Raw genomic sequence first — 27435 nt, forward strand, 5'->3', positions numbered from 1 at the left:
CAGGCTCCTGTCCCCCTCTGTGCTGGGCATGACCCACCTTCCCCCGAATACATTCACTGACTTGCTGTGACTGTCCTTCGATAGCTAAGTAGCTGACTTGTCTGAGCTTCAATTACTGTCTTTGGAAAACCGAAAGAGTATCTGCCGTTGTGAGTTAAAAGAGATAATGTATGAAAATCATGGTCATAGTCACACAGAATGCCCTCAAATATTTTAGTCTGACGTTATCACGCTCTAACACATACCCGCACAGCTCTGCACCTCTCCACAGATTTTATCCGTATGTATTAGGGCCCTTATCCTTTCTACCTTCTAGAATAATTATTTGCGTAGACTGTAGGCTCCTTGGGGATAGGGATGATAGGGTGGAGTGAAAAGAAACAGGATTTGGAATCAAAAGATTCGGGTCTGCTCCTAAGTGACTGAGGACCAGTTGCTTCTCCCCGAGTTTCTTCCTTAAGAAGAGAGAGAGAACAACAAAACGTGCCCTATCATCTCTTCGTGTACTTGATCAGAATGAGATAATGGATGCTCAGCGGCTTTAGAGATTGCCAAATGCTAATGTATTCTTATCCAATTGTCCTGCCTGGCTCCCAGAAGCCCAGCACGGCGCCTTGTTGGGGGTAGGAGGCATGTGCGCAAGGATTTGCACGCGGACTTCACCTGGTCGTCACAGTTGCCCTCTGAGATAAGCTTCAGTATCCCCACTTCCAAGATGAGCAAACGGAGGTGTGAAGCGGGTGAAGCGCTTCACTCGTTCATTCATTCATTCAGCCACCTTTGAATGAGCAACTGTGGCGCCTCTGACACCCAGACACTGGGGATACAAAGACCATATCCCTCGCTCACGGTCCAGAGTGGAGGACAGACACCTAAAGGTAACACGAGGCAGATTATGAATTAAGGCAAATATTTATCAGGTACTCACTGATTGCCAGTCACTGTGGCAAGCTCTTGGTGTGTTTCGCTCATTCAGTCCTCCCCGCCGCTACCAGTGGGTATCATTATTATGCACATTTCTCATCTATCCATAAGTAAGGCACGGCTATCGCTTAAGGTTTCATGAACAGCAACTGGCAGAGCCAGAGGCCCCACTGTAGCCAAACTCTGCCACTCCTGATAATAAGGCAGCACATAGGACATTGCCAGAGTCCCAAGGAGGGACCCCTAACTCAGTCTGCGGTTCATGGTGGACAGGGAGGCTTCCCGGAGGTCTAGAAATTAGCCAGGCAGAGGGGCGTTGGGAAGCAAGGCCATCCCAGGACAGGGAAAGGTGTGGAGGCCACCTAATGGCAGTCTACACAGCACCCCGGGCAGGAAGGGACTGGGGTTTGTGAGAAGACTGCAGAAGCAGGCAAGGACCGGTCTAGAAAAGAGAGGGTTCATATCCTAGAGGTAGCCAAGGTTGGAAGGGTTTTAGGCAGAGGAAAGACTTGGCTAGATTTTTAGCAAGATCTGGGCAGCTGGGTAGAGGTGGAGGGGAGAGAGACTCAAGAGAAATCCAGGCACGAGCTAACGGCGGCCTAGACAAGGACTGGGGCAGGGAAGAGGAGAGAAGAGAGATTCCGAGGCTCGAATTTTCCGAGTGATAATGATTTGGGGATTAAGTTAAAGAGGGCAGGGAGCAATTTTGAAGGACATGAGGTTTCAGCTCCTAATCCAGGGGAACGGGGGTGACTTGGTGAGGTCAGTTTGGGATGCAACCCAGGTCTTCTGGCACCCAGGCCCGTGCCCTTTCGCCTCCTGGCGTTGCCAGCGACAGTGGCCTACCAAGGGCCCCGGGATTGGGGGGGGGGGGGGGGGGGGGGGGAAAGCGGCGGCTTCGCCCGGCAGCATAACTCAAGGCTTTGAACCCCACCCTTCCGGACGTGGAGGCGACTGCAGTGCGCTCTCCTAAGCGCCAGAGGGCGGTCTCGCGCACACTCGGGCCGCTCTGGCCCCGCCCGTCTCAGTGGCCGCGGAAGGTGACGTGGACACGGAAGTGGTCGTCGTCGCGGCGGCACCGGTGGGAGCGGGGCGCGGGGCTCAGAGTGCAGCGGGCGGTCGGGCGGACGGCGGCGTCTCGCACCTGCGGCGGCGGCGGACGCAGGCGTTGTCGGTTGGGTGCGAGTCCGCTGAACCGACGAGCGGCTTCTCAGCGCCTCTCCTGCCCGTCGGAGCCCCGGAGCCGGCACCGCTCAGCCGGCGTCACCATGACCAAGGCCGGCAGCAAGGGCGGGAACCTCCGCGACAAGCTGGACGGCAACGAGCTGGACCTGAGCCTCAGCGACCTGAATGAGGTTCCCATCAAGGAGCTGGTCAGTACAGTCCCGCGGGGCACAGGTGCCCACCCGAGACTGGCGCTGGCCCCTGCGCGGGCCGCCTCCTTTCCCACGCCTCAGTTTCCAGGTCTTAAAACCAGGTGGGAGGAGTGGGACTCGGTCCTCGGGCGCCCACCTCTGCCCCCAGTTTTCTTCCTTGGATGTACACGTGTCACTTTGGCGCAGTTCCAGAAGATGAGAAGGAGCTGCTTGTTCGGCCCTGAGCTTTTTACGGGTCGGGAGTGAATCTCCCCTCGTCTGGGGGCTTTCGCAGCGCTCAGCTCCGTGCTTGACTCAAAGTAGGCGCCCACGGTGTGGTGGCTGGCTGCATTGGGAGAATGAATGAACAAATGAATGAATGACTCGGCCGAGAAGTAGGCCTCTGGGTAGACCTGGGTGTGGCCCAGAACCGTGCATTTCTAGGAAGCCGGCCATCCCAGCCGGCTGTCCCAGCCCTGAGGCGTCCTTCCTTGAACTCTGCGAAGTGTCACTGCGGGGTCGGCGAGGGCTCTTCCCAAATTCCAGCTTAAACTGGCTGGAATCCCGGCGCTGCCGCCCACCCCACCACCCCGCTCCTCCCAGGCTCCCACTCCGGAAACTGAGGCCTGAGGTCCCAGAAGGTTACACGGCTGGATTGTTGCCAGGGTAGAGTTACATCTTAGTCCCCGCTTTTCCCGCCGGGTTTCCTACCTGCACCCCCCACCCTAGCATTACTTGGGATGACCTACGTTTTCCCCACTGCCTTTAACGAATTGCACTTGGCTCTGTAGTGCGGAAGTTAGAACAGATTTCCAGTTTCATTGCTTAATCTCTTGAGTGCCCTTGGCAAGCTAGTTAATCTTTATGCCTAGACCTCCTCATTTATCAAATGGTGATAATAGTTTCCATCTTCTAGGGTTATGAGGATTAAGACTGTAATGTAAAATAACTCACTAGGTAGCAAGTGCTGATGCACGCAGCTGTTGCTCTTACTACGTTATATTTCAGTGCCGATTTTTAAAGGCCTTTCCTAGTTGTGGGAATTTTCTCTGGAAATTGCCTCATTAGCAGATGTCACTGAATCATTCCATGTGCTGGTCTGACATTTTGTTCTTGTTCCTTTTCCTAGGTTGCCCTGCCAAAGGCCACCATACTGGATCTGTCCTGCAATAAACTGACTAGTCTACCGGTAAGAGCGGCAAGCAAGCACAGTTCCTTCTAGATCCCTGATGCCGCTTCTCCTTCTTGTTTGTTTGGTTTTTTTTTTTTTTCATTTCTTTAATGTTTATTTATTTTTGAGAGAGAGAGAGGGAGAGAGACAGTGCAAGTGGGGGAGAGAGAGAGAGGGAGACACAGAATCTGAAGCAGGCTCCAGGCTCTGAGCTGTCAGCACAGAGCCCGACGCGGGGCTCGAACTCGTGAACTGTGAGATCGTGACCTGAGCTGAAGTCAGATGCTCAACTGACTGAGCCACCCAGGCACCCCTCTCCTTCTTGTTTAGAGGAGTTAGGTCATAAGGCGCAATTTCAGGACAGGCCCTGCAGACAGGCTGTGACTGAATCGGGGCATGCTGTGGGGTGGGTGAGGTGGGGTGGATTGTCTCAGCAAGAAGGGAAGCAAGGCTTCATTCTTCAGAACAGTGGGAAAGTCAGGCCACGAAACACTAAAGGCAGCAGAGTGCTGGCTGAATCACTTATTGGGCTCATCTTTTTTTCTGCCTTATTGTATTCCTTTGAAGAACAGTTTACCTCTCTATTGGGTAGAGGAGATTAGAAGCCATTCCAGAAGTTGCTGTGCAGCGCAGGGAGAAAGCTGTTTATGAACAGCCTCCTTTTGCTGGGGAACAGGAAAAAAGTGTGGTTTTGGGGGACTACCATATTATTCTCCCAACCCTTGAATTACTCGAGACACTTTTTTTGTTCAACACAGCAGTCTGTGGTCAGATCCTTTTGATTTTTCTTGCACAACTTCTCCCAGTTCTCCTCTTTCATATGCTTCGAGATTTTTTCAGTTCACCATTCTTTATCCCCGTCTAGGCCCTGGAGTGGTTCAGCCCTTCAGCCTCTCCGGGGTGATAGCCATTCTCCTCCAGAGCAGTGCTCCTTCCTCGTTGCCTTTTCCATCCATCACTCTGGCCGTGTCACTCCCTGACGTACTCCACTGGGCTCCGGCTCAGGGACCGAGTCTCAGAAGTTGGCAGGTTATTCATCGGATCATTAGTCTGTTCCCCTCTCAGTATTCTCCCGGGCCTCGCTCATTATCCGCAGCGTCTTCCTGCGGCTCATCGGGAACCGTTTTTTCACACTGAAAAAGCAGCTGAGGTCCCGCTGCCCCTAGGAAGTATTCCATGTCTAATGACAGGATGGTGGCAGTTCCGTGCAGCCTGATGCTGCTGCACACTTTGCCGGGAGTCACTCCAGCAGTCCCTGGTGCTCTTTTCGGTCTGAACTCAGTTGTTTGTGCCTTCCTCGGCAGTGCAGAATCACTGGCGGTTTCAGGTCCCCGGAGAGCATGAGTAGTGTCTCTTAGCCGAGGCCGGAGCTTGATTTCAGGTGGGTACTGTGCTAGGTGCCGTGAAGAACAAAGAGTGACACTGAGTGCTTAAGGGGCGCATCATCTTTCCAGGAAGGCGGACGGTTCCGTTGTGTTTCGACAGCTCCTGTGAAAGGAGAACACAGGGTGCTGTGAGGGCACAGGAGGGACCCCCCTCATGGCTCCAGTCGCAGCGAGAACAGAGCATGACGGAACACACTTATTTTGTGCCCGCTTTGTGCTACGTCCTTTTCCACGTACTTCTCACTGCTTGGCACCAGAGGGGCTGAGTGTTAGCCGCACTTCATCCAGGGTGGAACAGCCGGTGGCAGGTGGGGTCAGGGTTTACACGTCGGTGCCTCTGGCTCGCGGGCTTCTGCAGTGGCTACACCAGAGTGTGCGCCCGAGGCTTAGGCGCTGTCTCTTCGGGTCCTAGTCGGATTTCTGTGGCCTCACACACCTGGTGAAGCTGGACCTGAGTAAGAACAGACTGCAGCAGCTGCCGGCAGACTTTGGCCGTCTGGTCAACCTCCAGCACCTGGATCTCCTCAACAACAAGCTGGTGACCCTGCCCGTCAGCTTTGCCCAGCTCAAGGTAACGGTTCACGAAGCAGCGTTCCACGGTCGGGTGAGGCACGGGGCTCGGGGGCCGACGGAGCATGGCTGTGAGCAAGGCTGGCGGAAATGCCACCTTGTTGGTGCTGCCTCGCACGGCTTTCCCTGCAGCTGGAACACACAGGGGCTTTCTTCCTGCTCATTTTGCTCGCCTTGAGGGACTCTCTTGTGAACTTGGGCTTAGCCAGCCTCTCTGTTCTATCCCTTCAGAGCCTGAAGTGGCTGGACCTGAAGGATAACCCCCTGGATCCTGTCCTGGCCAAAGTGGCAGGGGATTGCTTGGATGAGAAGCAGTGTAAGCAGTGTGCCAACAAGGTAAGCACGAAGCTCCCCCGGGTCCCCTCTGCCATTCCCCGGGGACTAGCCTCTGCCTCCTCTTGTTTTTCCCTCCCAGGGCACCTGTAGCCGTGTGTTGATTCGAGCACTGAGGTCCCAGTGAAATATGTCTGCTATGAGCCTGTCAGGCAGAGGGACCTTTGTTTCTATGTTGACGTTACAAGTAGCAGAACAAGACTGTCTTCTCTGCTGCAAAACTTCCGTTCTTAAGAAACCAGGACCTTGGGGCGCCTGGGTGGCTCAGTCAGTTAAGCATCCGACTCTTGATTTGGGCTCAGGTTATGATTTCTTGGTTTGTGAGATCGAGCCCCATGTGTCAGCGCAGCGCCTGCTTGGGATTCTCTCACTCCCTCTCTGCTCCTCCCCGACTCGCTCACGCACTTGCTCTCTCGTGTGTTCTCTTTCTGTCTCTCTCTCTCTGTCTCTCTCAAAATAAATAAACATTTAAGAAACCAGGACCTTGCCCGATCCCACATTACACTATTGACAGTTGTTCAAATGGGACAAGAAGGGTAGGGGCTGTGGCCTTTCTAAGTCGCGGTGGTTATAGGAATTTTGATAACGGTGTCAACATTTGGGTGCTGTACCGATAGGCAGACACGTCCTGGGCAGATCTGATTTATTTCAGTCAAGTCATCTGATAGAGGAGCGAGGAACCAAAGGCGGCACGGAAGCAGACACAGCCAGCAACCCTGAGGGGGCCTTGTGCTGCTTCTTAAGAACGACACCACGCATCTCTCACACTCCAGCCACAGTCCCTCTTCCCTCCAGCTTTAGAACAGATTGCTGCTGCTTCAGCTGAGCACCAGATGACTTACTTGGGCATGTTGAGGAGGCTTGATGAACAGAATAGACTTTAAACGCTTTAGATTTAAATCCTAGAATTGATGTCAGTGAGATGTGGGCACGGTGGGGGGGTGGGGGGTGTGGGTCTCTAGGTGAGGCTCAAGAATAATGGCCTTGTCTTGTCATTAGCTCAGGGCTTCTGAGAGAGTCTCCTCATCTCTGTCATCCACTGGCACAGGAGATCCAAGTACAAGGTCAGTGCAGCCAGGTAGCCACGGCAACAGCTTGCCCTTAGCTGAGGACAGTACAAGTGATCGGTGAACTCCTGGCGCTTTAGGAGTGATGTGTGTTCTGAGGAAGAACGATAGCTGTAAGGGATGACTCTCCCTTTGTCCTGCATGCTTTGTATTTCACCTCATGCTCCTCATAACCCCGGGAAGTAGATATGACTTCCATTTCTCTGACCCGAGAAATGCCCAGTACGCACACGTTTCATTTCTCCCTTTATTCATTCAACTAGTAATATGTGAAACCTCGTGAAATTGCTCGTACTCTACAAGGATAACTTCTGTTGAGCACAGAGGTCTTTAGTGTTAGCACATACCTTCCAGACGGAGCTCCAGGTAGCACACTGCGTTGTGGATGTGGTAACTAGAGCCACGCTCCCCGGCACTGCTGCCCAGAGCAGTCTCTGGCACACCTTTAGGCGTCGTAGTAGCGTGGCTTGGGCCAGCCAGAACGAGGTCAGTTGTCCCCGGGAGATAGCGTAGATCTCACCAGCCCTGACCTTGTGGCTGCATGGGTCAGCTGTAGTCACTGATAAGCCTGGTGCGTAGTACAGCACCTTTTAAAAATAATTTGTTAGCTGGAAAGCATTCATCAAGTGCTTATCAGAAAACGTGGACTGGGACCGGTGGACAAAATCCACCCTCGGGGCTCACGGTCTGCACCAGAGGAGTCGCTCCTTTTTCTGAACTGGCTGTTTTCAGCTAACTCCTGATGTATTAGGGCCCGGGGAAAAAGGGAGGTCTCTTAAACCTCTCAGCTCTTTATTTAGCGACCTGTACACCCCTTAAAACCCCCTGAATGGTTGGTGCTTACTTAGTATTTGGAATTCAGAGTGAGACAGGGACTTTGAACTTGGGCTGCCTCTCACCATCAGGCTTGACCTTCCTGCAGATCCTGCACTCCTTGTTGAGTGGCCATTTTTTTTTAGTAAGACTGACTCCCTTCTGAGAGGTTGCAGCAGGTTCAAGGCCTGGGTTGCTCAGGACAGGGTTCCTTGTGGCTTCAAAGCAGGCTCTTGCAGGGAGCCTGAGAGGTTGAGTCACTTGCTAAGGTCACAGGGTCCGTAAGTGGTAGCGTTAGGATTGTGCCGGGCTCTAAGCTTTCACTCTCCTCTACAAACAAGGGATAGCTTCTAAAAACACAGCCTGAAAAAATAAAGTCTTTTACCTCCTCCCCTAACCATGCCCGTAGTGAGAATCTCTGGGGCTGTTTTTGTCAGGGGCTGTCCACGACTGACTGGACGAGGATTTGAGGGGCTCTGGGAGCCACGGCTTTGAGCGGTGTATGGGCCAAATGGCTCTTGGCTTCCTCCTAGAGGCTTCCTTAGTTTGTGTGCTGCCCTGAGTGGGACAAGCTCTGGCCCAGGAGCTCAGAAGACCAGTCCTCTGAGCTGTGCTACCTTCCAGCCACGCGAGGTGGACAGATCACCCCCCGTCAGCCTTGGCTTTCTTCCTTTTGAGGTGGGGATCCAGTCAGTCGTTCATCAAACACATACTGAGTGTCTAGCCCGCAGATGGGACGGTAGTCGCCACCCTTAGGGAAACTAGCGTTACGCCTGACGTAGGTAAGAGGCCTCCCGAGGACTGGGAAGAGCGGAACTTTGTAAGGTGGCCGAGGGAGGGAGGTCAGGAAGTCAGAAAGTCTCGGTGGAAGTGCCGTCCTGCCCACCACCAAGAGTTGCCTGGGGCACACGTGAGATCGTGCGTGTGACAGGGACTGTAAAGAGCAGGACTCCTTCCACGCTCCAGTCGGCAGTGGGTTTCACAAACGTGTTTGCTCACAGCTTTCGTGGCCTGGGCTCAGCTGGCCCTTCTCCAGCTAAGGCCGGCTTAGTAAGGTAGGAGACGGAGACAGGATGGCCTCCGTTAGCTCCGCGCTGCCGCGGGGCTGTGCTCACCTAAAAGGAGCCGTCGTGCTTTTGAGCCTCCTGAGCAGACGTGTGTGCCGTGGAGCCCCCGGCTTGGGCTAGTTCAGATCTCCGCTCCCCCTTTGCAGGTGTTACAGCACATGAAGGCCGTGCAGGCTGACCAGGAGCGAGAGAGGCAGCGGCGGCTGGAAGTAGAACGAGGTAGGTGCCGTCCCTCCGCCAGCCATCTTCCCGTCCTCGCCCTGCCGCTGGCTCCCACGGGTCAGGAGCCGGGGTCCGTGGAAGCATCGTGAGGAGTAGCATGGTGGTGTATGGTGTCATCTGTGTCCAGTCCTGGCTTCTCCGCTGAGCTCGAGAGTCCGGCAGCCGGCTGGGAGGGTTAAGAGGCAGCTCAACTTAAGCGTGGCCGAGACGGTCAGTCCCCTGCGAGCCCTCCCGGGGGTCCCCTGGACTAGACTGTCACCTTCCTGTAGTTATTCAAGCCTGAAACTGGAAAGATGTCCGGACGTCTGTCTTCAGTTCCCCAGCATCCAGTGTGTCAGCAAGGCCCGTGTGTGATGGTTCCTCCACCCCCGGGCCGTACTGTAATTCAGCCTCCGCGCTGTAGACCCCTCCCAGCTCTGTGGCCTGTCTCCACGCTGGTGCCCCTTCCGCACGGCAGCCACAGGGATCCGTTTACGACATAAGTCGGTGATGCTGCTATTTGCTTAAGACACTATAATGGCTCCTGATTGAATTTAGGATGAAATTCAAACTTAGCTCCACAGACGACCGGGCCCGCCATGGCCCCAGGCCTGCTTGCTTCTCCAGCTGTGTCCGGCACCCAGGGGAGAGAACGCTGTTAACTTCAGCCACACGAGCCTCTGCTGTTGCTCGAACACGCTAAGTCCGGTCTTACTGCAGGGGCTGTGCCTGGTTTCTTCTTCGGGTCTTTACGCGGCTGGGTTCATGTCCTTGTCTGCTCAGATGTTGCCGTAGCTTTACCGTAACCCCTTCCGAACCACCCAGACTTGGGCAGCATCCCTCCCGTCACTCCATCACAGTCTCTGTTACTCTCTTTGAGGCGCATGTCGTTGTCTTTTTTCTGTTTGTTCACTCGTTTGTCTCCGTCTCTAGAAGGTCTTAGGTGCAGGAACCCGATTTGTCTTCACTGCTGTATCTCAAGCACTTAGCACAAGGTTTGGCGCACAGCGGGCGCTCCGTTGACTGGCAGATGTCTGAGCCCCCTTACTGGAGGATTCTGTGGTTGGAGGGGGGGAGGACGTGCTTAGTACTGGTCATGGGCAGATCCTGAAAGAGCCTGAGTGACACCGGGCCTTCTCACATGCGTGGCTGCTGTGATGCTGTATTTCCTTGGACCACTGCTGCTTGACTTCCTGCCTCCACATGTTCTCTCCGGGTGGGGTAGAATGTGCTCTTGGCATTGTCGTTGCCCAGCTGGAACTTGGAGCTTGTTTGTACACAGAAAAGCAGTGGAAAGCTCCAGTACTTCGCACACTACAATTCAGCTACATTATGGGTCAGATGGGCTTTTAAGCCCAGAAAGACATTTAACTCCCTAATTTGTGGCATTCTGGCTTTGGAAAAATGTACTTCAGGCTTCCAAATAACTAATCTGGAAGTGCATTTTTAGAACCCAGTAATTTGTAAGCTGGGCATTGGATGTAAACGTACTTGAACCGTGAAGTAAATCAGAATGTGTCACAGATTCCTGAGTGGGAGCCTAGAGGTTCCCTCTGACAAATGATTAGTCTTGCTTTCTCAGGAAAACATTTCCATCGTGTCTAACTGTGAACTTGAGTGCTCACTTTGTCTTCTTACTTGCCCTTCCCATGCTACGTTCCCTTCTGAAGCTTGGGAAGACAGGAATCCCATAGAATCATGGCTTCTTCTCTTGACAGCCAAGTTGTATAATAAGGGTGTCCCTCTGTGCTTTCTGAATCACCAGGCTCGTCACCCGTGCCTTCCTCATGTACCCTTGTTACATTCCCCTAATCTCTCCACTGCACGGGGCTGGGAACCTTTCAATAATCCATCCAGCAAACCCTGAGAGCAGTTTACTGTATTTGAGGGAGGGCTTACTTCCTGGAGAGCAGGAAGACGGCTGTCTCCTTAGGACTGCTTCAGTGACCTGTGGCATAAGGGAAAGGCCAAGCCCGTGCTTTTAGTCACTCAGGAAAGCACTCTTGCAGGTTTGTGGGTGAGAAGTCATCTTGGGGTGGATTTTCCTGCAGAGGCCGAGAAGAAGCGGGAGGCCAAGCAGCGAGCTAAGGAGGCGCAGGAGCGGGAGCTGCGGAAGCGGGAGAAGGCGGAAGAGAAGGAGCGCCGGAGAAAGGAGTACGACGCCCTCAAAGCAGCCAAGCGGGAGCAGGAGAAGAAGCCGAAGAAGGAAGCAAATCAGGCTCCGAGTATGTTTTCGCAGTTGCAGGGTTCCGGCGGGGGTGCCGCGGGGGCACTGAGGGGGCAGTGAGCGAGGCTGCAGACCTGGTCAGATCCAGCATGCTCTCAGTCCTGGGAGTCACGTGGAGGGTTTGCCTACGGGGGGTGGGGGGGCTGTCCTGGGGAGCAGGTGCTTACGTGCAGGTGTTTGGTGAGCCATGGCTTAGAGCGTTCCCAGAATAGGGAGCTGCCCTTCCTTCTTGTAAGGGTTGGATGGCAAAATCGCCATAAAGCGAAGATTGCGTGTGGTCACACTGCCCTTAAAAGTCCCTCGCATCATCTGTGAAGTGCACTTGGGCATTCTGAGTGCACAGTACCGTCTCAGAGATGCCAGCACTACCTCTGGTTTTCTCTCCAAGTCGGAACAGAGCGCCCTCTTTTTGCTTGAACACCAGAGGAATCGTTTTGCTGCCTTCAGGGAGCCATGCTATATAAAAAACACAGTGTTTTGCCTGAATACTTCCAGTTGGATTTGTGTAGGGACATGGCTCCATATATAGGGGAGGATTGTACACCTTCTGGGCCAATGGGGCCTGTGAGGGAGAGGCCCCTGAGCCGGGGAAGGAATTCTGTAGGGAGGGTGAAGGCGTGGGGCCCGGCTGCGGCTCTCCCTCGCTGGCCTGGAGCAGGTTGCCTGGCCCCCGTTCTGTTTCCTTGTGTAAAACGAGGATTCCACCTCCTCACAGGGTAGCGACAGCATTAAGCAAGAAAACCTATGTGACGGGATCATGCAGTTCTTGGCATGTGGGTGCTCAGTCAAGTTTTTAAAAGTTTTGGCTAAAAATCTCAAAACCAGGGGCGCCTGAGTGGCTCAGTCGATTAAGTGGCCGACTTCGGCTCAGGTCACGGTCTCACCTCGTGAGTTCAAGCGCCGCACTGGGCTCTGTGCTGACAGCTCAGAGCCTGGAGCCTACTTCGGATTCTGTCTCTCTCCCTGCCCCTCCCCCGCGCGTGTGCGTGTTGTCTCTCTTTTTCAAAGATAAACACTAAAAAAATTTTTTTTTAATCTCAAAAACGGTTTTTATTTTATTGTATTTATTTTTTTAAAGCGTTTCAAAAATTTTATTATTTTTTAAAATGTTTATTTTTGAGGGGCGCCTGGGTGGCTCAGTCGGTTGAGTGTCCGACTTCAGCTCAGGTCACGATCTCACGGTCCGTGAGTTCGAGCCCCACGTCGGGCCTGGGCTGATGGCCCAGAGCCTGGAGCCTGCTTCCGATTCTGTGTCTCCCTCTCTCTCTGCTCCTCCCCCGTTCATGCTCTGTCTCAAAAATAAATAAACGTTAAAAAAAATTAAAAAAAAAAAAAATGTTTATTTTTGAGAGAAACAGAGACAGAGCATGAATGGGGGAGGGGCAGAGAGAGAGCAAGACACAGAATCCGAAGCAGGCTCCAGGCTCCGAGCTGTCAGCTCAGACCCCGATGTGGGGCTTGAACTCACAAACCATGAGATCATGACCTGAGCCGAAGTCAGACACTCACCCGACTGAGCTCCTCAAGCACCCCTCAAAACCAATTTTTAAAAAAAAATTAGAAATGTAATATATATACTCACTCTAGCATTGAAGCAGCATTCTAACTGTGCTTGTTGCCCCCTGAAAAGCCCCTCCCCTGATCCCGAGGGACCCTGGGGACTGAGCTCCGTGTGGTGCCCGGAATAACTCCTCGTTCTGAGTGTATCCTCTTGAGATCCACTGGAGGAGGACTTCTGTTTCGGGCTCTGCATAAGCAGAGGGTTTCAAGAACTCAGATGGCCTTAAAAAGTCCTCTCGTCAGGGCCTGGGAGTTTGCCTTTGAGGAGGGGGTTCTGGCGGATCTGCCTCAATGGGTAGAGTACGGGTCGTCTCCCACTGACCGAACGTTCTTGTCCGCTGTGACTCTGTCCCTCCAGAATCGAAGTCCGGCTCTCGCCCCCGCAAGCCGCCCCCCCGGAAACACACCAGGTCCTGGGCCGTGCTGAAGCTGCTGCTGCTGCTGCTCCTGTGTGTGGCCGGCGGGCTGGTCGCCTGTCGGGTGACAGAGCTGCAGCGGCAGCCCCTGTGCACCAGCGTGAACACCATCTACGACAACGCGGTCCGGGGTCTGCGCAGCCACGACATCCTGCAGTGGGTGCTGCAGGCCGATTCTCAGCAGTGAGCCTGTCCTCCACACCTGCTGCCTCCCAGCCTTGGAGCTTGGATTCCTATGGAATTGGGTTCTGCTGGACACAACCTCTTTTTAGCGTCCGACCTACCTGCCATCATCAAATGGCTGCCGATTGGTACTTGAGATCCCCTCTTTGTAGGACTTCTCCGTTCCTTGGTCAGGGTCCCCTGGCGGAATAAGAAGTGAGACGTGGGGACAGTTACCTGCATGCCTAAAGGAATAGGCTTGGGGTGGGGAGAGGGAAAAACGGCCTTTTCTAGTTGTTCTACAAAGCTGTGTAAAGGCAAGGCTCGTTTCTACTAAACGGTCAGGTCAGCTGTCACTACATTTATACTTTTGTATGTCACAAACCCTTTCTTTCATTCCTCCCTGGGCAGCCAGGGCAGATCAGGAGGCAGTGTGATTGGGGACTACGGGAACACCATACTCGGCAAATCTAGCCTAAATTGGGAGGGGGGGGGGGATACCTATTTTCTTAAGGACCTCAGACATTTTTAATGACCATATAAAACCTCAGGCTGTGAAAGGGACTTCAGGACCACCCAGTCCAATAGAACACTTGCAGACAGGGAAACTGAGGCCTTCGGTGACTTGCCTATGGTCTCCCAGCTAGTTGAGGCAGAACTGAACTCCTGCTCCAGTATTCTCTCTCGTCATTTTGCTTCCATAATAATGTCAGGAGAGAACAGAAGTCACACCAGAACTGAGTGTCTCTCAGCTGGGGTGTAAAATCTTTGACGGTAGGCAAGCTTCATGTCCCACAAATAGAAATCTCATAGCCACGAGGGTCCTGGCAGCTCCTGTAGAGCCCTGCCCCCGGCTCATGTGGCTTTCGCAAAATGGGGACGGCCCAGGCTCCTTGCCTCAATTTTAGAGCATTAACTCCCTGATTGCCAGTAAACAACGAGGTGGACCATTGCAAAGCCATATTGTCTCGGGCAGCTGTTGGTAGTTGGTGCGACCAAGTAAGTCAAAGTCAACCTGAAAATTCCAAAGTTTCATGGAGATGGACATCTAGAATTGTTTGGGTCAAGACCTAGAACCACCTCCGCAATGAAGGGAAGGAAGCGAGTGGCACCACGGAGTTTAAAAGTGGTGCACTTCCTAATGACCGGCACAGACGGGCAGGACTGTCCATGCTCTTGTCTCCCAGATTATGCCTCTGCTTGCTCTGTGGCCTCCTTGGCCTCTCTTTTTCACAAAAGCCGGATGAAGGAAAAAGAAATGGTCATCATGGTGCTCATTCACTGAAAGGTCCCAGTTACCAGCTTCTTGTCTCTCCCTCAGGGGAACAAGAACCTGTCATGGTTCAGAGACAGAGTGAGGTCCAGGGTTTTTAGCCTTAGTGGCTCATTTGGATAGGATGGCCACTTATGACCGTCCTATTGGAAGAAGTGACTTGTTCCTTTCTCCCTCCCCAGATAGCTCTGCTGCAAAAGCCCATACCTTACTCAGAATCACTACACATTCCTTAGTCTTCCTCCAAGCTCCAGAGCCATTGGTACAAATGCTTTATTGAAACTAAACAGTACGTGACATGAGATTAAGAGGATATGGAAGTCCCTACACAGGGGCTGGTTGAGGCGGCTTCAGTGGGTGTAGGAAGGCAGGGCACACCCGGCCCTAGTCAAGTCAACCCGCTGAGGGAAGTTCACTCATGATCTCGAGATTTGATGCTGAGGTTCTTCTGGATTTCTACAATTATTAAATATGTGTCTGAGTGGTCTGTCTTTGTTTCTTTGTGTTTTGAGGGTTGAGGGCTGGCTGGGGGAGGGGGGAGGGGTGATTTGTGCACGGCAGCTGGGTTTTTGCTAGGAGAGGAAAATTAAAGGCTTGTGAAGGGAAACACAAGTATCTCAGCCATCTGTCCCAAGCTGACAGGGAGACTTCTGCAGATAAGGGCGCCCAGGGAACAGCCTGTGGTCCAACCCAGGCTTGTGCTTCAAGGAGGCGTGTCCGGTCTCTTCCTGTGGCCAAAGGCGGAGGAGATGCAAACTTTCTTTGTCATCCTTGTCCCCGAGGGCTGGCGTCAGTCTGCACTGTCTAAAGAGAGAGCTGGCTGCAGAGTGGTCATCTGAAGGTAGATCCGCCTGGAGAGCTCTGGTCCAACACGGCGGGAGGTGGAGGTCACACCTTCCCCACGGCGAACCTGTATGTCCGCAAGCAAATTCTGGCGCTCTTGCTCCGAAAAACACCGCCTGTAAGCCTGCAAGTGGCAAGTGACCTCTCAATACTGTACCATCCAGTCACCCTTGTGCATCCATAAGGGGGCAGTAAGCTAGGGTGTTGGGGAGGAGAACCTGTCCTCCCCGGGTCAGTGTTAACTGCTTTTAGCAGGCCCACACTGTGGACCACCGGTGTGCCCCAAGGAAGCTGCCTGGCAGTCCACCGAGGCCACGGGGTGCCAGGTGGGGGGTGACCCCTGCAGCAGCATACCTGGACCAGACGCTGCGGGGAGGGATAGGTGTCCACAATGGCACTGGCCATGTCCAGGCTGACTCTGTTCAGCTGCTGAATCTGTCTCCTCCAGACCAGCGCGAGCCCCCTGCCAGCTCGGTCAACCTTTGCCCCTCCCGCCCAGTCACTCTCCAGGCAGAAAGAGAAACTGGTTTGATCTCGAAGCTTCCTGTGAATAGCAGTTGAAGAGTCATGAGTCAGTCACTCCACCTGTCCCCTCGGCTGGGAACTTAAAAACCCTCCCTCCTTCCACTGACCCCCCCCAAGAGGCAGGCACAATGTCGTATCTGGCCTATTTGAGTGCTTTGTTCCCAAACACCGCTAGTTGCTGGTTCCCTTAAAAACAACACCTAGTCCTTTCCATTAAGAGAGAAAGCACCAGGAAAGTACCAGATTGTTTCACATGCTGAAATTGGGTTGTGTTGACCAGATAGCAGTGTCCACAAGGACAGACAGACACAAGGGACCGGGTGTCAGGCAATCGGGGAACCTGGTCCAGTTCTAACTTGCTAGGAGCTTAGACAAGGCACTCTCTTAAGGCCTCACTTCCCTCAGGTATAGAATGAGGAGAGACTTGGCCTGAATTGTCTCTGAGGTCTTTTACTAACTCTAAATTCCGACCATGAACACTCCTAGAACTAAGTAGGCTAAAAGTTTGTTTCATGAGGGCTTATTACACTGTGACCTGCCATGTAATGAAACCTGGCAACTTGGCTTACTGGTGACCCAGGGCAGCCTGCAGGCCACGAACTTACACATGAGTTAAAGCAGAACATTTTACAGGCGCTAGGCTTGAGGGCTCCTCATGAGAATCCCCAGCACGAGGTCTGCTCCTTCCACCGCCAGCTTGACTGACAATAAGCCGGCAGCAGACCCCGGGGGAAGAGAACATCCGCATAGAACCAGGCCCGGCGGTGGGGCGGAGACTTGCTGGGGGCACTCACTTGAAGGGCGCCTCGGCCACAGCCTTTGTAAATGCGCAGGCGAAGTCGGCCAGCTCTTCCCAGCTCTGCACGATTCGGGCCTGGGCTTCGGTGTATAGCTGCAGATCCACCAATGCCTAGACACCCAAAAGCGGGACGGGCTGGAAGGGCAGAGGGACTCGGCCTCGTCGAAGTTGCCCTCTCACACCCGCCGAAGCTGCACCCCAGCGCCTTGGCTCCCTGTTTTAGCCCCTTCTCTCCTACTCGGTGCCAAGGCAGAGAGTCGTGTCCAGCAGGCACTTTGTTCCTTATCCACAGCAAACTGGGTTAGGGGAGAGTGAGAGCCCAGCCCGACTCGGGCAACACCGAGTTCTTACCTCTTCCACGTCTACCCTGGACACCATTTGCCCTGCGCTGGCCTCTGGTTGTCTCCGCTTCTTCTCCTTGGCCTGTTCTCTGTTTGCCACTCCCGGTTTCCTTCTTCTCGGAAGATGGGGAGCGCTGGAATGGGGGGGGGGAGGTCAAAGAGCAGCAGCTCCAGGCTGAGCTCAGGCAGGAAAGGGGTGAAAAGACCAGACCAGAGGGTCCCACAGGGCTTGCCAGGGAGGACCCAGATCTGGGATGAGTAAGTGCACCCCGATGGCCCAAGAGCTGCCCCTTTTCAGGCTGTCTCGAGGACAAATTCAAACCTGAAGCATTTCTCCTGGTCCACAATCACCAGGGACAGAGCCTTCCCAGCTGTCCTCGCTGCGGTGTCAGTTACGAAGCTCCGGAGTGTTTCCTTCCCTTTCTCAGAGTCACCCAGGCTTCCCTGCGCGAAGGCAGACACTGTGTTAACGTCTGTTCCCTAGAGTCGGCCCTCCATCCCGTGCCTCGCGGGACACTCGTCTCTGCCCACCTGCTTGAACTTGTAGACCATGGACACAAACGCCTCTGCCAGGAGCAGCACCAGGACCATCGGTTCCTCCACCCAGCCTTCCTCTCCATCCTGCCAAAGGACCCGGGACCCAGCAGAGAGGGGCAGCTCAGCAGGCGCCCAGCCCCCGTGAGAGAGACCCAGGCCTTCTGGGTGATGAACTTATTCCCATCAGCCGAGCCCACTTGTGCAGTATTCTTCTGGAATGAAGCCGTGGTGGCCAGAAACGGTAACCCGTGATCCTGTCCCTCCCAGTCCTCCCCTGCTCGACCTTGGCATACTGCATCTCAGAGGCGGTGAGTAAAAGGTGTGGAAATGCTGAGAACTGCCAATGTTTCTGGGCGCTTTGGATAGGGGGGTGGAGGGGAAGGAAACTCTTCCAGAGGGGTTGGTACAAATAAGTAACTTGGCCCTTGAGGGTAGATGCTGACTCTCCGGGAGCTGAGTGGCCCTTACACACACACAGGTTTTGTGTGACAGAGGTAAGAGCCACAGGGGAACTTCCGCCTAGGAGAGCACCTTCTCTTCACCAGGGCCAACAATGCAGTGTCACACAGTGACCGGGAGCGGGGCCAGTGCAGTTTTCTGACTGGGTCCCTGGAAACAAAAGCCAAGGCCTAGAACAGAGCAAAGTGCAGTGGGAGGAGCTGTGGGTTCTAGTTCCCGCTCAGCTGTGCTCCTCTGACCTGCCTCCCCCCGCCTGTGATGTGGGGGTAAGAACGCCCTCTGTGCGGGGTGACTGGGGTGACCGCGACTGACACACGAGGGAGAATGTGGAAGTGCCTTGAAAGGTTAAGCTGCGACATGGATATAAAGATTTGCTAACAACCCAAATTAAAAAGTGTGCAATTAGGGGCGCCTGGGTGGCTCAGTCGGTTAAGCGTCTGAACCTTGATTTCAGCTCAAGTCACAATCTCACGGTTCGTGAGTTTGAGTCCTGGGTCAGCCTCTGTACGGACAGTGTGGAGCCTGCTTGGGATTCTCTCTTTCTCTCTGCCCCTCCTGTGTGTGCTCTCTCTCTCTCTCAAAAGAAATAAAATCAATTAAGAAAAAAAAAGTATGCAATTGCCCTAAATTATTGAGCGAATGAGAGCCAAATGCAAGGAAAAATATTTTTAAGCAGGCTCCACACCCTAAGTGGGGCTTGAACTCATGACCCCAAGATCAAGAGTCAAGTGCTCTACTGACTGAGCCAGCCAGGTGCCCCAAGAGGAAAAAATCTTAACGTTTTCATCTAGAAACTCTTAAATGAGGGGTGGAGTATTGTGGATTCACAGACCAGATGAGTGGAAGGCACAGCAGCTGTAGTAACCTGGGAGCCCGGGCCAAGGAAGGAACATTTGCTGTGTGCCTGCTACGGGCCGGTGCTTGGTTATCTTAGTCCCCACGACACGGGGCACCCAAAAGGATGTAACGGTGTCCTCATTTTACACATGAGGCACAAGAAGATGAAATAATTTGCCTAGGCTCATAGCCATAAAGGCCTGGGGGCTGAGATTCAAGCACAAGCCCACCCATTCCCAAAGCCCAGCTAGAGAGAAGTAGAAATCCTGTGAGAATTACCTTCTCTCTGCCCCCCACGGATCCCCTCTCCCTCCATCCCCACTCTGCTCCCTGCAGGAGGCCGCATCACCAGGCTGTCTGGTGCAAAGGTTGGCGGGGAACCCAGGAGGAGATTGGAGGGAGGGAGGGAGGGAGGAGCGAAGTCGAGATATTTCCCTGGCTCCCTCGAGATGGGGTCACTTAGGGTTTGCTACCTTCCCCTACTGGAGGTCAAGCCTCTCTCAAGGTGGGTGCTGTCTACATTTCTCTCTCCTGGATTCTGATAACCACTTCTCCCCTTCATCCATTCAGGCCGAGGTATGGTAAGAAACATGTCAGTGGTTCTCAACCAGGGGTGAGTTTTTCCCACAAGGGATGTTTGGCACCATCTAGAGACGTTTTTGATTGTCATGCCCGGGAGTATGCTGACTGGCATCTGGTGGATAGAGGCCAGGGATGCCGTTCAACGTTCTACAGTGCACAGGACAGCCCCCACAACAGAGAATTATCTGACCTGAAATGCCGACCGTACCTGAGGTGGAGAAATCCTGAGTTAACGGTGTTATTATTACCTTGAGGTACTGTGTCGTCCCTTGTCATTTCCTTGTAGCCTGCCCACGCTTTAAAAAACAGATCGTTTATTATTAAATCTTCCTCAAATTACCCTAAGTTGAGTGTGCCTTCTGTTTTCCTGCTGGGACCTTGCCTAATATTCTTAACAATAAAAGCACAAGTATCGGGTGGCTCGAAGAGGGGAGGAGAGACATCAGCCAGAAAGCTGCTACCTCAGCTAGCCCGGCCCTTCTCCTCCAGGTGATGCTGCAAGGCACGCCCTGTGCCTCAATCACACAGCGGCACTCCATGGACTGCAGCGCCCCGAGGAGCTGGCCTCCGCCTTCCATCTGTAAGAGCACTGCAACAGACGACAGGAAAGGCGCTATCAGTGGGTGGCCCAGGAGCAGGAAGGGCCCAGCACAGGATGAAGACAGTTGCCAGGAGCACCTGGATCCAGCCCCACAATGATGTGCCTTAAGCATTCCTCGGGCCTCTGAGCTTTCAGCCTGTTCACCGGGGCCGCGTTCTTCTGCCTTTCCGGTTGTCTCAGGGTGCTCTCCTTCTGGCTTGCTTGTCCCCGCGGCTGGCATCCCCGTGAGCCTCTCCTCTGGACCTTCTGACCATGCTTCGTTCTCTTCTGAAGTGGGGGGGCTTCAGCATTTGTTTTGGTCGCTGTCAAGCTGTCGCTCCACACAGGGCAGGTGGCTTGGAAGGCTGGAAGCTGATGGCACAGACGGTCTCCCACAGGGTCCCTGTTACTTGATGAACGTCTCTCTGAGGTGTCACGGAAGGAGGCACCAGGGACCTTTGGAAAGGACTGTTTTTTCCAGCCGCATGATGCTCCTTCAGTACTCCGATGACCCCACACAGTTTGAATCGGGGAGCTAGCGTCCTCAGGGCTCAGCTGCTTGCGGGTCAGAAACTTACATGTAAGCCTCTGGGCCAGGGGGATCAATTCTTCCTCATCCTCACTTCCACTGCTTAGCACCCTGACTGGCTCCGTTTGTGGGACAGGTTCCGCTATGTCTGGGACAGGTGGTGTATCTTTCAACTTTGGTGATGGAGGACGGGAGGCCTCAGAATCCGAGGTATCAACCATAACAATCTTCTCCCTCTGAGGCTGCCACCTCTTCGTTGAAGACGCTTCCTGCTTCAGAAAGGCAAACGTTGGCAACTCTTCAGAGTCACTCTCACTGGACTCCAGCGACAGTGATGACTTCATTAGAGCCATCGATAGGCGCTATCAAATTAATTCCCTAAAAGGAAAAAAAGAGATGAGACACAGACTAGCACCGAATTCAGTCCATTGGACACGTTCTGTGGCCCAACTTTACGGAAATACGCACGGTATCTAGAGAAACAGAAAAGACAGGATGCGGTCCCAACACATTCAACCTGGAACTCAGCTGTCTGTAGCCGAACGGGACGCCTCAAATCCCTTCTAGGTCAAGGCGACCTATAAACAAAGTGGAGATTACCATGAGAAAAAAATTTTTTTTTTAAATTTTTTTTTTCAACGCTTTTTTTATTTACTTTTGAGACAGAGAGAGACAGAACATGAACGGGGGAGGGTCAGAGAGAGAGAGAGAGGGAGACACAGAATCTGAAACAGGCTCCAGGCTCTGAGCTGTCAGCACAGAGCCTGACGCGGGGCTTGAACTCACGAACTGCAAGATCATGACCCGCAAGATCATGACCCCAACCGAAGTCGGACGCTTAACCGACTGAGCCACCCAGGCGCCTCTACCATGAGAAAATTTTAACGCCAAGACTCAACACCACCCCTGGTTGATCTCTGCGTTTGACATGCAGGTTATCAAGGCATCCTTTCTTGGATATTTGGTTCGCTTCTGGGTTTTGCCCATTATGAACAATGCTGCCGCGAACATCCATCTCCACGTTTTCGTGGGGGCGTGTTTTCAACCCTCTTGCACATACACCTAGGAGTGCAACTGTTGGGTCGGGTACAAGAATCCGTATCTTTGAATAAACACTCACTAACACTGTAGGTGTGACCCCCGAATGAGCCACCTAACCTTCCCCAGCCTCGCTTTCCAATGTAGCAAAATAGGGATGATAACAATACCTACGTGGTAACATTGTTGAGGAGTAAAATCGTGCGTCTACAGCGTTCGGTACAGCACGAGGCACACACGCTAAGCACTCAGTAAACACGCTGAATGCCTCCAGAGGGACCTCCTCCCGGTCCCCTCCCTGGGTCTCGCATTCGTCCGGCAAAACGAGGCTGCCTGCCAGACGCGCCCGGCTCGTCCGCACCGCGCGGCACAGCCCCCGATGCCCTGGTCACCCAGGCCCTGCAGAGCGGTGCTCAGGAGGCAGGCCCCCACTCGCCGCCCGCCGCGCCAGCACAGCGACACTCCCCCGCCACTCCTCGCGCCACTTTTTCAACGGCCGCGAAGACCCCGGAAGTAGATCGCCCGGTAGCGGAAGCAGGTCTCTGAGACCGGAAGCGAATGTACGGCAAATATGGCGTCGGCGGCGCTGGCGCTGAGGACGCGGGTGGCCGGTAACGGGACGCCGCGGCTGTTGCGGGGCGAGGGGTGCCGGCGGAGCGGGGGCCCTGCAGGGAGCCTGGGGGTGGAGGCCGTTCTCTGCGGAGGACACTGGGCGCGGAGTCGGGCGTGTGGGAGGGCCCACGAGCTTCGAGGGGCGACTGTCACCGGTCACGTGACACGTCTCGGGCGGCCGGCAGTGGTTGGTGGATGGTTTGGGGGAGCACGTGTTCTTCCTTTGCCGGGCGCGCCAGTACAGCTTCCCTGGCGCTTGGTGACTTGGGCACCTCGCTTCCACTCCCTGGTGTATTTGGATCCCTTCATCTATAAATACTGTACATTGGTTCCCCCCCCCCCCCCCCCCCCCCCCAATAACCCGCTCGGTCTCTGTGCTAGACTGTGGTTCGGTGTTGGGGATCTCAGCAGAGAAGATGAAGACAGTCTCTGTCCCCCGGACCGGTTCTTTCTAGTGGAGAAGCCAATACATAATAAGCACGTACACAAAATGGTTTTAAATTGTGACACGTGCTGTTAAGGGAAGCAAAAATACGTGTGTGGGGGGTGTCTTTTCTGGGCGCGGGGGGGTTGGTGATTAGGGAAGGCCTTTCAGGAGGTGACATCTAAGTTAAGACCCAAAGCACGATAGGAGGCCTAGCCCTGGCAGAGAATGAGGGGCAGGAGAGTGACTCACGCCAGTGTTACATTTTGAGAAGCAAACAGCTGCTCTTACGTGAATTTAAAGAGGGTTAAGAGTGGAAATGAGGAAACCAGATGGGAAGCTGAAATGGGAGCCTTGATGAGAGAGGATTTCCCCAAGATGCTAGTGTCAGTGAACTTGGAGGGAAATGGTGGGTGGTTTTTAAGATCTGTTTGGGAGATAGAGCCCAGAGTTTGCTGGTGAGCTGGATATGTGAGATGAGCCAAGGGAAGCGATCTGCAAGGTCTTGATTTCTTCCTGAGCAACTGCATAGGTAGTCGCATCATTTACTTTGAGGTGAAGGATGGGGAGTAGGCTGAAAGGCAAAGATTTAGGAAAGAGAAAATGTAGGTAAAACAAAAGCCCCATTCTTCAGCTTAATAAGAGGATGAATAAACAAATAGGTTTAAAGGTAGATAGATCCCGGTGCTGGGTATTTAACATGTCTTTCTGAGTATTTATATCTGGTCCTTTGCCCCAGCTACTCTCTGTGCTCGTTAAAACTTCAGAAACCTGGTTTCAGGAACACTGAACTTGAAGGCTCCGGGGACTCACAAGACTTCTCTAAAGACTCTGGCATAGCCCTGGCTGTGTCCGGAGACCTGAGAGCAAGGACCGCCAGCCCTGTGCTTGTCATATAGCAAGGGGCTTCTAGCTTGGTTAGTGTGAATTTTAGTTCACTTCCTTTTGCAAAAGTAAATGCCGTTGAGCATTTCGGAATGCGTATGGGGAGGTCAGGTTGTCAAGGGCAGGGTGTCAGTCTTGGCTAGGACCTGTGCTGGATAGGCTTGCCCAAGAGAATCTAGCCTTCTGAAATGGCTGGGAGCCTGTGGGAGCCACCCTCAGAGAAGCTGCCCTTTTTTGTTTACACGTATCTGGTGTGCAGTAGATGGGTGGATGGCTGAGAAAGTGGTGGGTGAGGCCAAAGCAGGACCCTCTGTCTGGGTGTCCTGTTGCTGGGCCCTGTGGTCTGGCCCCTCCACAGTGCCTGGAGCTTTGACGACATGTGGTGAGTGAGGCTGAAGCCAGCAGCTCTGTGGTGTCCTCTTGATGGCTTACGTTTCTGTGGTGTTTGTCTCTCCTCAACAGGACTGAATGTGTCAGGACCCAGGGCACATGGTGTTTATTTATCTTCCTTGAATATTTCACTACCCACCACCTCCCCTGGCCACACACACTCTTCGCATGAGTGCATACACCCTGGACAATACAAGGAACGACTTGTCCCCTGCCGTGGGAGAAGGCCAAGGACTTGCAGACACTCCCTGAAAACCAACACAGTCAAGTGGCATTTCTGCTCACATATCTTCCTCCCCTCCCCTGCCACTGCCCCCCTGTCACCTCTCAGCTTAGCAGATGGCCCATTGAGGCAGAGGAGGAGTGATTGGGAGCCTCTCTGAACAACTTTTCTGTTCTGTCTGCAGTTACAACCCTGCTGGGCCCCCCTCAGACTGTGTCTCTTGCCGTCAGACATGCATCCAAGAAGACAGGCGGCAGCTCCAAAAACCTGGGTGGAAAGTCACCAGGCAAACGCTTTGGCCTCAAGAAAATGGAGGGTGAGGGTGTGCCTTGGCTTCCACTTCCCACCTGCCCCCTCCCGTGCTGTCCCCAGCATTCCTTTGCAGAACAGGAAAACCACGCACACTCCTGGTCCTCTGCTCTGCACTTAGCTCACCAGACCACTTGATTCCAGATTCCAGATGCAGAGAAGACCTGGGGCGGGGAGGGGGTCCTGAGGAAGAGCAGATAGCTGTGAACCTGGGCCACATGACTGGAGAGAGAAAACTGGCAGAGGGAGACCCGGGGCTGCTGCTACATGAAGAAATTGACTTTGTCCAGGGTCAGGCTTAGAGGTCGGCGTGCGGCACTTGGTCCAGGAAAGCGAGGGCTGGTGTGTTTTCCCAGCAGTTAGCTGTGCTGCCCCAGCACTGGGGCCCAGAGTCAGTGTGCTTGTGGACTTCTCTTTTAGATCACTACGTTCATGCCGGCAACATCCTTGCGACTCAGCGCCACTTCCGTTGGCACCCGGGCGCCCATGTGAGTTGCTCTGTTGCCCTTTCCCCTTTTTTCTTTCCCAAGACCACCTCTCTGTGCTCCTAAGCATGATAGTAAATAACAAAACAGTTGCGTTCATTGGGTACTTATCAAATGCCAATCATCATTTTGCTTCCTGGGCCTGCATTATCTCGTTTCACCCTTAGCCCATCCCTGTGATACGGTATATGGCACCTCCATTGTCCAGGTAAGATGCCAGAGACTTAGAGGGTGGAGGGGCCCACGTGACAGAGCTGGGGTTCATGCCAGGGATGCCTGACTCCCAGTCACTGTGCCTTGCCTTGTGTAGCAGCAGCCTGGTTCTCTCGGGTCTCCTTTCTAACCCCCACCTGTTAGAGGAGGAGACGCTTAGTGATTTGAGATATTTTTTGAATCTGGGGAAGCTAATTCCAGTGTATTCCTTTTTCTTTCTTTCTAACCGCTCTTTTGCACGAAGTTAATAGATGGCTGAAAAAGATAGTTTGGATTTAATAAATACAGCGGACGTGCAAGAAATCAGGTCTACAGCAGGCAGGGATTTCAGCTTCAGCAAGCTGGGATTACTTTCTGACGTAGGAAAGATCTTTGTCAACGCAGATCGGTACGAGACTCTTCACGTTATCTTAAATGTTGGTTTGGTTTCCTTTGGAATCCGTTTCCCCTACCGCCCCTTTTTTGGCAATTTTAGGAGGCGCCGAAAGACTGATAGTAGCCAATACTTACGTCAGAAATGCTAATTTGTATGTGAATTGATTGTCCTTGCAGTAGCTTTGTCTTTTAGAACTTGAGACATTGGCTGTGTGGCTGTGTTAACTCTTGGGACTTGCCAAAGTAATAACAGCGACAATAACAAAAGCTAATGTGTTTTGAGCTAGGCAGTATTCTGAGCTCTTAATGATGAACTCATTTAATTCCTCGAGTTGACCCCATAAAGCAGTTAACATCACCCCCGTTTTGCAGATGAGAAAACCCAGACACAGTGAAGTAACACAGCTCGTCCGGGTCACACGATAGTAGGTAGTTGTGCTGGGATTTGAACCAGGCACTCTCGCTCCAGGGCTCATTCCTTTAATCAGAGAAGTACTGAGTACCGTGTTGCCAATCTCAAGCTCTAAAAGAAAAATGGCGAAATACATACAGTTTACAAACCATGTATGCAACTCGTAGTTTATTTAGTTTATTCTCTGCTCATAGTCTTCGCTCAAGGAACAGCTAGAAATAAACAGCTGCCCCGGCAGGTGAGGGTTAACCGAGTTGATGCACATATCAGCGGATACCAATGGTACTGCTGTTTTGTTAGTGTACATGTTGCCATAGATATGGCCTTGCTCCGTCCTTCCCGTAAAGCCTGAACTTTAGAGATCACTGTTTGGATGAAAATATGGCAAACGTATGTTTACTCTTGACAACTCCAGTGCTTTTTCATTTTAAGCGAGGCAAGCTCCCAGGGGCAGTGATTAGGGGCAGTTTCCCCGGGCCTGGGGTTCGGGGATTTGTCTGGTGTGGCTTCTGGCCAGCTGCACGGGCACGGGTCCAGATACCAGCCTTCGGGGACGGAGCAACCCCGTGGATTGGCTGTCGGAGTTTTCGTTTTCCGCCTTCTGTCCCAGGGTCGGTAAAGAAGTAGAAGTCAAGGAAGTGCCAAGCAGTAGGAAAGGGAACCCAGGATAGAGCTTTCTGATCTCCCGTTTGGGCCCAGGGCCTGAATCCTTACAAGAAGTTTGTTCTGAAGCCCTGGGATGGACCACCTGGCCGTTGGTCCAGCTGACTGGGTCTTTGTGTTGCAGGTGGGGCTGGGGAAGAAGAAGTACCTCTATGCCCTGGAGGAGGGGATAGTCCGCTACACTAAGGAGGTCTATGTGCCCAGTCCCAGCAACGCGGAGGCTGTGGACCTGGTCACCAGGCTGCCCAAGGGTGCTGTGCTCTATAAGACTTTTGTCCATGTGGTTCCTACCAAGCCTGAGGGCACCTTCAAACTGGTGGCTATGCTTTGAACTCCTGGTCGAGGCCGCCGGACAGAGACTGGAGCCCAGGTGACAGGAGAGGATGGCAGCGGCAGAAGTCAAGGGTTGGCACGACAAGGTCTGCTGAGGACGTCTGTTTGGTGGTGATTGCAGAAGACTCTGAAGTGACTGGCTTTTGGGAGACCTGACCTGGGGCCAGAAATAAAGTGTGCTGGAGTCATGAGTCTGTGCTGTGTGGGGATAAACCTGGATGGCGCTGCTTACTGGTCTTTTGGCCCTTACCCACGTTCTGTAGTGTGCACCACGGAGCACCCTGAAAGCAGAGAAGTGGCCTGCCAGAGTGAGGAAAAGAGAAGAGGGGAGTGTGTTTGAGAAGGGATTGCTTTAGAGCCATCTCCCCGAGGGGAAGGAGGAGGAGAGCTTGTGCTTGAGGGTGTCACTGCTCCTTCTCCGCCAGGAACCCATCCCAGGCCGGATCCTGGGGGAGTGGGGGTGTGGGGGAGGGGCTGTAAAGGAAGCAACATGGTCATGTCCTCTCCTGGGGCCATA

At 53.4% G+C, this 27435-nt stretch overlaps 3 protein-coding genes across 4 annotated transcripts; 2 read left to right on the forward strand and 1 right to left on the reverse strand.

Annotated features, from left to right (window-relative positions):
• Nucleotides 1–2002: 2002 nt before the first annotated feature.
• Nucleotides 2003–15011, forward strand: LRRC59 (leucine rich repeat containing 59). Its single transcript, XM_042915305.1, has 7 exons — nt 2003–2297; nt 3409–3468; nt 5248–5406; nt 5637–5741; nt 8832–8904; nt 10938–11111; nt 13032–15011. Exons 1-7 carry the CDS (start codon nt 2193–2195, stop codon nt 13274–13276), a joined length of 921 nt encoding a protein of 306 aa, XP_042771239.1. The 5' UTR covers nt 2003–2192; the 3' UTR covers nt 13277–15011.
• EME1 (essential meiotic structure-specific endonuclease 1) lies at nt 15005–22041 on the reverse strand. The gene is made up of 10 exons (XM_042915304.1): nt 21769–22041; nt 21025–21134; nt 20126–20934; nt 19909–20036; nt 17564–17653; nt 17355–17476; nt 17043–17166; nt 16687–16802; nt 15722–15911; nt 15005–15491 (listed from the first exon to the last, which is right to left on the reverse strand). The coding sequence occupies exons 3-10, from the start codon at nt 20907–20909 to the stop codon at nt 15315–15317; spliced, it is 1731 nt and encodes a 576-aa protein (XP_042771238.1). The 5' UTR covers nt 20910–20934; nt 21025–21134; nt 21769–22041; the 3' UTR covers nt 15005–15314.
• Nucleotides 22042–22137: 96 nt separating this feature from the next.
• MRPL27 (mitochondrial ribosomal protein L27) lies at nt 22138–27109 on the forward strand. 2 transcript variants are annotated; one of them, XM_042915001.1, is made up of 5 exons: nt 22138–22205; nt 23978–24007; nt 24313–24444; nt 24858–24925; nt 26710–27109. In XM_042915001.1, the coding sequence occupies exons 1-5, from the start codon at nt 22166–22168 to the stop codon at nt 26914–26916; spliced, it is 477 nt and encodes a 158-aa protein (XP_042770935.1). In that variant the 5' UTR covers nt 22138–22165; the 3' UTR covers nt 26917–27109. The 2 variants fall into 2 exon arrangements, with proteins under 2 accessions (XP_042770935.1, XP_042770936.1); XM_042915002.1 differs by lacking the exon at nt 23978–24007 and having other exon boundaries at nt 22143–22205.
• Nucleotides 27110–27435: the final 326 nt, after the last annotated feature.

Source organism: Panthera leo, chromosome E1, assembly GCF_018350215.1.
Source record: "Panthera leo isolate Ple1 chromosome E1, P.leo_Ple1_pat1.1, whole genome shotgun sequence".
Classification (NCBI taxonomy): domain Eukaryota; kingdom Metazoa; phylum Chordata; class Mammalia; order Carnivora; family Felidae; genus Panthera; species Panthera leo.